Below are 7,820 nucleotides of genomic sequence, written 5' to 3'. Positions count from 1 at the left end.
AATCCTCAAGGTGGCTGGTGTTGGCGCCGCCACTGCTCCTCCGGACAGCCTCGAACAATCGGCCTTTTTATGGCTTGTGTGGTTGTAGTGAAAATAGATCAATGCACTCTGAGGGAAATCCCTACTCATATGACCGGTCTGGCCACATCTGTAACAACCCGAACACGCTGATCGACATGCCCCAACGTGCGGCTTGCCATACTTGTCGCAGCGGATCCAAACCTGCTAGCCCCTAATATGCAAATCCAAAGTCTTGAGCCTCTTAGCCTAGCCCACTATTGTATATACCTACTCTAACTTGCACTTCGTCCAAATCTCCAGCTTAATCTCCCACTCATGGGTCCTCTCAATCATATCATTCAGGGTCTTGCACCCCGAAAAGCTCACAAAATCCCTGATGTCATCCCTCAACATGTCATGATACCTCATCTTCTTCATCTCCTCATCCATAATGTACTATGGAACCAATAGAGCCCTCTCATGGAACTTGGCGGTGATCTCCGACACAGTCTTAGTACTCTAGTGAAGATCTTGAAACTCCCTCGCCAACTGCTGCACCTCGATCATCGGTGCAAACTCCTACTGGAATCTCCTAACAAACTCCTCCCAAGTCATGGCCACCATCTCCGTAGATCCCAAAGCTTGGCCAACGTCATCTCACCAGTCACGTGATCGGTCTCTCAGAAGGCAGGATACAAACCCTACCTTTGCATTCTCCTGCTGAGCATTCTCCATGTTAGCAATCCAACGGCGGCTAGTGATGGGGTCCGTAGCCCCAAAGAACGTTGGAGCTCCATAAACCTTGAACTCCCGAATGGTATTCCATGCTCCTAACTGTCTCGCAACGATCTCTTCCTGAAGGGCCCCGAGTCGCTCATCCATCAGCTCCATAATCCCCTCCGTGATAGTACCAAAAATCACAAGGGTGGCCTCTATGATACCACGAGTAATCTCAGATGTAATAAACTCGTGCAACCGCTCATCAATTGGTTCTGGTCCAGACCCATAACCTAATCCAGGAGCTCCTCCTTGGGTGATCGTCATACCCAACTGAAATACAAACATACAAACGATCAGCACAATCATGAGGGAACTTCCATTCCATAGGCTCCTTAGGATTTTCAAGATAATCCTTGTCTCGAGTATAGATCATGTGCTTTAAGTAGTACGGGCCCCATACTACCTTCTGCACCTATCTGTACTTTCCTCAAGGATCATCCTGAATCCTCTAAGTCACCACACTAAATTCATACACACTATCCCTATGCTAAACAACATACCTATCCTACTACGACATTTCCTAGACTCTACTAGGAATTCTCAACCCAACTGTCATGCAACGCAGGGAACATCAACCAACACTGTTGGTTGCCTTATGCATGCAAGTTGTACACAAAATGGGGTCATATATATTGTTGAATAATGATTCTACCCTAAGTCCACAACCAAACAAGGAACGGGAAATGAGGCTGAATCGATCATTCTAGGGCTATATGAACCTAATTGTATACAACTTTTAAAGCATAAACTTAGCAATTAACTAAGTTGATATCAAGTCCAAGTAGCACATAGCATCCAGTTCTCCTAGGCTATAAGGCATCACACAAATCAGACAATTCTATCATACGATTCCTAAAGGTATCCCTAGCCCTACTCTAGCATGCAATTCATATATCTGGCATACTAATCATAACATATGGATGGGTATATTGGGAATTACTTACTTAAGCTCGGTTGATTGCAAAACCATTTTCTCGTTCAATGCATTACTATACTCAATAAATTATTCTATCTCTACAAACTTGAATAGTAATTCACCCACTATAAATAAGTTTGACAAAGTTGTTTTTTATTTTTTTTCCATCATATTTCCAAGTGCCAACACTACTCTCCTGGTTTGCTTCTTTTTTGAAATTTAAAGTGTATTGGTTTTCTAAATTTTTTGGGTTATTTTTACAAATTTTCACATGTTTATTCATACAAGTAGTATCGTTTTGGTTTGAACCGGCGTTGAGCAACGTGTGACACCATTTGCACTTGCCAAGTTTAACTTTGTCAACAAAAACTTCATCAAAATCGTCCCAACAAGATGCCCTATGGTTATATTTTCTTTTCCTCTTCTTAGTTGTTTCACTTGGTCAGACGTTTTCATTTTGAGTGTCGTCAACCAAGACATATTCATCATCAATCTAAAGCACAATAACACATTGGTTTTAATATAATAGAAGGGTAATGTAGGTTCTCCACATTTACATAATACATTGAAATAACGAGTGACTGAAAGCTAAAACAAAACTCATTGAAACCATCGAAATTTAAGTAACACTACATTAACATAACATATTCAAAGAGTAACATAAGACGTTGAAATAATAACATTTGATTAGTATATTAACGTATATATGATGCTTATTTGAGTTTCTTGACTCGAAGCCCAATTATCTGACTAGACAAAGTGGGAATGTTGTTACTTGAATGATTCTTTGATGGTGAAGACTCGCCGAAAAAAGCACCAAAGGGAGGCAAACGATCGAGAATGGAGGATCAATTGAGGGGAATGTCGACAGACACATGCATGAGTAAGAGCTATATATATATATATATATATATATATATATATATATATATATATATATATATATATATATATATATATATATGATCACAGAAGGTATGCCGTATACTCTTCAGACGAGGGGCAAAAGTAACTCTTCAATTGTTGGTTTTGGTTTTTAGACCCGATTATAACCAAAACCGGAAGAACCAAAATGTAGGGAAGTTTAGGGTTTGTAGTTGAGATCTGGATACCGACTTGGATCGTGATATCACTTTCCGAACTGATATTTCTACCCTATGTCTGGGTTACAAGAAATTCAGCCTAGGATAATCCAAGTGGACACTTACGATTCTAGGCACAGAAATCGTAAGCCAATATGCTAGAAGATTCTGTGAAAGTATGATGAAAAACGAGAGCTTAAGATCGTCCCCTACCTCAGAAGAGGAAGAACTGTTTATATATTAAACGAGATTAGGGTTTTTTTAGGGTTGGACCGTCATTAGTTGCTTTGGAAGCAAGTAATGTTAATCCGGATTTAATGAGGATTTAGGGTTACCAAAACTAACGAGTTTCGTTAGTTTTACCATAATCACCCTCAAGAAATTTAATTTTTCACTACGTTCCCATATGTAAAATTCGGTGAGGTTTTGAGGAACTGTCACTAGGATCATGTAATGTATTTGTCAAACTGTCACTATGGTTGGCATGTGAAAATCCATAACTGAGTTCTTTAGTTCAAGTTTGGGGATCACTTTGTATACTTTCAGAGACTTTGTGATTTACTTGCTCCATATTGGCTGTGCAGGATGGTGTTGCCATGAAACGTAGTCCCTTCTCCAAAGCAATGACGTTTTAGTGTTATTCCAACATATATACTTGGATTTCAGAAAAAACATCCATAGATGTGATTATAATCTTTTTAATCAACAAATCATTTTGCATTTTAAAATACAGCAAATTTCATTTTTAATCAAAAGAATGATTTTTCCGTTTTGAGGCTAGCTTGTTTCCGAGGTATCATTGCATCGACACTTTTTATTTAAGTTTTTAAACTATGAAAGTAAATATGTAATCAAGAGGCAACATTTCCACTTAGAATTTGAACATTTAAAAATATATCTCGTTATAATTCTTTCATTTCAATTAAAATAGAAGTGTAAAAGTCAAATAAGGGACAAAAAAAAAATCCTAACCGCATCTCTTTTAAAACACAAATATTATGTGATATCTTGACAAATCATTATTAAGCGTTTTGGAAATATTCATTCAATAGATAAAAGAACATAAAGAAAAAAACAAAAATATCATTAAATTTTCGAGAATGTCATAGGAAACTCAGTAGCACATCAAACACAAAAAATATTTATGTATGTGCTCTTCGACGGCATCAAATATGCCCCACGACCAACATTTATCCGAAAACAACGTAAACCTCCAACAACTACAAACGAATCTTAATCAAACAATTTTCCCTTTATAAATACATTTTCGTTACACATCCTTTTGATCCCAAAACCATGGATTCAATTTCAACTCTCACATTTTCACTACCCCTTCTTGTAATACTCCTCTCTTCATCATTCATTTACCTATTTTATCTCAAAAGAAATTCTTCCAATCCCGAAGCACCACCGGGCTCAAACGGATGGCCGATCGTGGGAGAAAACATCAATCTCGGCTTATTGGGCCCGCCTAAATTCATCCAAAAAAGGATGAAAAACTTCTCTAACGATGTATTTAAAACATCTTTACTCGGAGAAAAAATGGCCTTCTTTTGTGGTCCTCAAGGAAACAAATTCGTATTCACAAACGAGAACAAACTTGTCACCTCATGGTGGCCTAAATCCGTAACAAAAGTTCTTCTATTCACCGAAGTCATCGATCAAAATCAAAAAATCGTAGCCCCGTTACTAGCAAACTCCGTTCATGAAATCCTAAAGCCAGAAGCATTGAAAAAGTACATTGCTATAATGGATACCATGGCCCACCAACATATGGACACCGATTGGGCTCCTTATAAGGAAGTGAAGGTCCACCCTCTTACACAAAAATACACTTTTGCCCTTTCGTGTAAACTATTTATGGATGAAGACGATGGTGAGAAGGTCGCAGAAGCGTTGGATAATTTTAGAATAGTCACGAATGGAATGATCTCGGTTCCTATAGATTTCCCAGGCACCGCATATAATCATGCCATGAAAGGAGGGAAAGTGTTACGTGATTGTTTGCTAAAGATTATTGGGACACGAAGAAAGGAGTTGACTGAGAGTAAAGAGATTGTGAGACAAGATGTATTGTCACAAATGCTACTTGTGAGAAAAGAAGACGGAAGTCTTATGAGCGAGAAGGAAATCTCAAATAATATCATCGGTTTGTTAGTTGCTAGCTACGAAACTAGCAGTGTTGCGATAACTTTTGTCTTAAAGCATCTCGCAGAGCATCCGCATATCTACGACAAAGTTTTCGAAGGTAACCTTGAACTCTAAGATTCATTCAAATCCCAATCCCTCGTATTCTATATCCTTTAACATATTTCATTCCTACCGAAAACATTCTCCAAACCAAACTACGGATTTTGTCTATATGAATAACATTTCTATTTTCTCATGCTTATGTGTTCTCAAAGAACAAATGGAAATAACAAAATCTAAAAAGCCTGGAGAATTGCTAACTTGGGAAGACATCGAGAAGATGAAATATTCTTGGAATGTGGCACGTGAATCCATACGTTTAGCACCACCTGCTCAAGGAGCCTTTCGAGAAGCTTTGACCGATTTCAAATACGCAGGTTTCACCATTCCAAAGGGATGGAAGGTAAGTTGTTAAACCTAAAACACCTAACACATAAACTAATAGGCCGTGGATGAGATTAAATCAACTAACACTTGGGGTGTTTGGATTTTGCAGATATTTTGGAATGTTAACACGACAAATAATGATCCAAAATACTTCCCAAATCCGGAGAAATTTGATCCTTCAAGATTTGAAGGATCTGGTCCTCAACCATATTCGTATGTACCATTTGGGGGAGGACCTAAAATGTGCCCAGGAAAAGAGTATGCCCGATTAGAGATACTTGTTTTCATGCATAACTTTGTGAAAAATTTTAAGTTGGAGAAGATGATCGAGAATGAAGAGATTGTGTATCTATCTACTCCTGTCCCTGCAAAAGGTCTCCCAGTTCGCCTTTACCCTCATAGCAAGCAATAGAAGTTCTATTTTCAAACCGAGTTCTTGATTTTAAGAGGGAAATTGAGGAAGTTTGTATATTTACTGAACATCGATAAGTTTTTACCTTTATCAGACACTTGCAAGTTGCAATTGTTGCTTTCATATAAGCTAAGTAGATCAAATCATCAAATGGAAGAGTAGAAAGGATCGATAAAGAGCAAAAGGTGTTTAAAATCACAAACACTTAATTCAAAATGCATCATCATCCATAAATCAGAATAACAGATTTCCCAAAAAAAACTTAGAACAGACTACGGGATTAATCGCTCCAAATGATGTTCACCTACACTAATTGCCCTAAAGGAAATATGCTTGATTGATACCCGTATAGTCGATTTAGATGTGATTCCTTGGAGCTTTATGTTGAAGTTGCAGCAGCGATCTTCCTAGGCGCAGCTTGAGTACCTAAACGAAGAAACCAATAGCAATTTCTTAATTAAGTAAGAATCGACACGAGAAATCCATTATTGAAAAAATTACATGCGACTTTTGGTAACACAATTAACACACCTTCTCTGAAGTTGCTCTTGAATCTGCGGGGAAGATTACGGAGATACCTCATGCGACCAGTTCCAGTCGTCTTCCTTCGGATCGCCTTGACGCTCCAGTTATCTACGTTCGTTGATATCAATAAGCAATGGATCGGATGGAAACATATACATAGAAACAGAATTACAGAAAACTTACATTTCCTGACGCGAGCAGCAGGATAAGCACAAGCAGAGCATCGACTCTTCTGAAGATGGAAACTCCGACGACCACACCGGACACACAGTGTGTGGGTTTTGTTCCTTCTCTTACCGAAACTCCCTGTACCTTTACCCTGTAAATTTAATCACACGGAGTTACTACATATACATATAAACACACATACGCATTGATTCATAGAGAGTATATCGGCGGAGCAGTCACCATTGCTTGCCGTTTCCGAGATCCTGCTTCTGCGAGCTTACCCTGTGGCCGGAGGGAAGAGACGATGGCGGCTATATATCAATTCAATATCAAATATTTCAGGGTTTTGCTTGCATTCGCTAATTGGGCTTTTATATTTTATTAATGTATTAAGTAGTTAATAACTTAGCCCAACTAACATTACAGGCCCACTATGTGCTTAAACAATTATGGACATAATAAATCTTTTAAGTTAATAAGAATAGGTATTAACAAATAAAATTTGAGAAAATTAAAAATATAACCAAAACCGATAATTACTTTGTAGAAAATAGCCAAAAAAACTCAATTACAAAAATAGCCTGCAAAATCGCAGATGGACTAAGTCCATATACGATTTGACAAAGCCTGCGAACGTACAAGTCGCTAAAGCACATGCATGCTTTAGCGACTTGTACGTTCGCAGATGGAGTAGTCCATCTGCTATTTCACATTCCATCTGCGATTTCACCTTTTTCGCAGGTATAAAAACGTAAATTTTTTTGTGTGTTTATTTTTTCACACTTTTCGTTGAAGAACTCTCTCTCTCTCTCTCTCTCTCTCTCTCTCTCTCTCTCTCTCTCTCTGGAAGCACTATGGACGATTTGACAAAACAAATATTAATTCATTTTATTAAAAAGATTTTAAACAAAATTTTCAAAGAAATTACAACAAAAGTGATAATTTTTTGCAAGAATTTATATATAATATGGTTGTTTCATAGTCAAATCCTATCAATTTCGTAGTCAAAAATTAAATAAAAAAAATGAAATCGCAGATGAACTTAGTTCATCTGCGATTTTAGTCACTTGTACCCCCTATTTATACCATAAAAAAAATAAAAAATAAAAATAGAAAAATCATCTGCGAACGTACAAGTCGCTAAAGCACGGATGTGCTTTAGCGACTTGTACGTTCGCAGATGGTTTGGTGAAATCGCAGATGGGTTTAATCCATTTGCGATTTTGATGGCTATTTTTGTAATTTGGATTTTTTTGGTTATTTTTACAAAGTAAATAACTATTTTGGTTATATTTGTAATTTTCTCATAAAATTTCATGTAAGTAATAATCTAAATAATAATAACTCTTTAAGAAAACTC

The 7,820-nt window shown here is 37.4% G+C and overlaps 2 protein-coding genes across 2 annotated transcripts; one reads left to right on the top strand and one right to left on the bottom strand.

Moving 5' to 3' along the window:
- The first annotated feature begins 4,074 nt into the window (after nt 1–4,074).
- Nucleotides 4,075–5,767, top strand: LOC145116478 (beta-amyrin 6-beta-monooxygenase-like). Its single transcript, XM_079052818.1, has 3 exons — nt 4,075–5,026; nt 5,184–5,371; nt 5,465–5,767. The coding sequence occupies exons 1-3, from the start codon at nt 4,075–4,077 to the stop codon at nt 5,765–5,767; spliced, it is 1,443 nt and encodes a 480-aa protein (XP_078908944.1).
- A 186-nt stretch (nt 5,768–5,953) lies between these two features.
- On the bottom strand, nt 5,954–6,810 carry LOC145117760 (large ribosomal subunit protein eL37z-like). The gene is made up of 4 exons (XM_079054071.1): nt 6,701–6,810; nt 6,476–6,611; nt 6,299–6,400; nt 5,954–6,193 (listed from the first exon to the last, which is right to left on the bottom strand). Exons 1-4 carry the CDS (start codon nt 6,701–6,703, stop codon nt 6,147–6,149), a joined length of 288 nt encoding a protein of 95 aa, XP_078910197.1. The 5' UTR covers nt 6,704–6,810; the 3' UTR covers nt 5,954–6,146.
- Nucleotides 6,811–7,820: the final 1,010 nt, after the last annotated feature.

Source organism: Lactuca virosa, chromosome 5 (genome assembly GCF_052849685.1).
Source record: "Lactuca virosa cultivar CGN04683 chromosome 5, Lactuca_virosa_CGN04683_v6, whole genome shotgun sequence".
Taxonomy (NCBI): domain Eukaryota; kingdom Viridiplantae; phylum Streptophyta; class Magnoliopsida; order Asterales; family Asteraceae; genus Lactuca; species Lactuca virosa.
The sequence above is the reverse complement of the archived record's forward strand: the minus strand, read 5'-3'. Positions and strand labels throughout refer to the sequence as shown.

Excerpts from the sequence above, each read along its gene's own strand:
- LOC145116478 (XM_079052818.1), top strand. The coding sequence starts at position 4,075 with ATGGATTCAATTTCAACTCTCACATTTTCACTACCCCTTCTTGTAATA. Across the intron at positions 5,027-5,183 it reads CTACGACAAAGTTTTCGAAG|AACAAATGGAAATAACAAAA; the intron begins GTAACCTTGAAC and ends GTGTTCTCAAAG. Across the intron at positions 5,372-5,464 it reads CCATTCCAAAGGGATGGAAG|ATATTTTGGAATGTTAACAC; the intron begins GTAAGTTGTTAA and ends TGGATTTTGCAG.
- LOC145117760 (XM_079054071.1), bottom strand. Across the intron at positions 6,401-6,475 it reads TGCTGCTCGCGTCAGGAAAT|ATAACTGGAGCGTCAAGGCG; the intron begins GTAAGTTTTCTG and ends CAACGAACGTAG. Across the intron at positions 6,194-6,298 it reads CAAGAGCAACTTCAGAGAAG|GTACTCAAGCTGCGCCTAGG; the intron begins GTGTGTTAATTG and ends TTCTTCGTTTAG.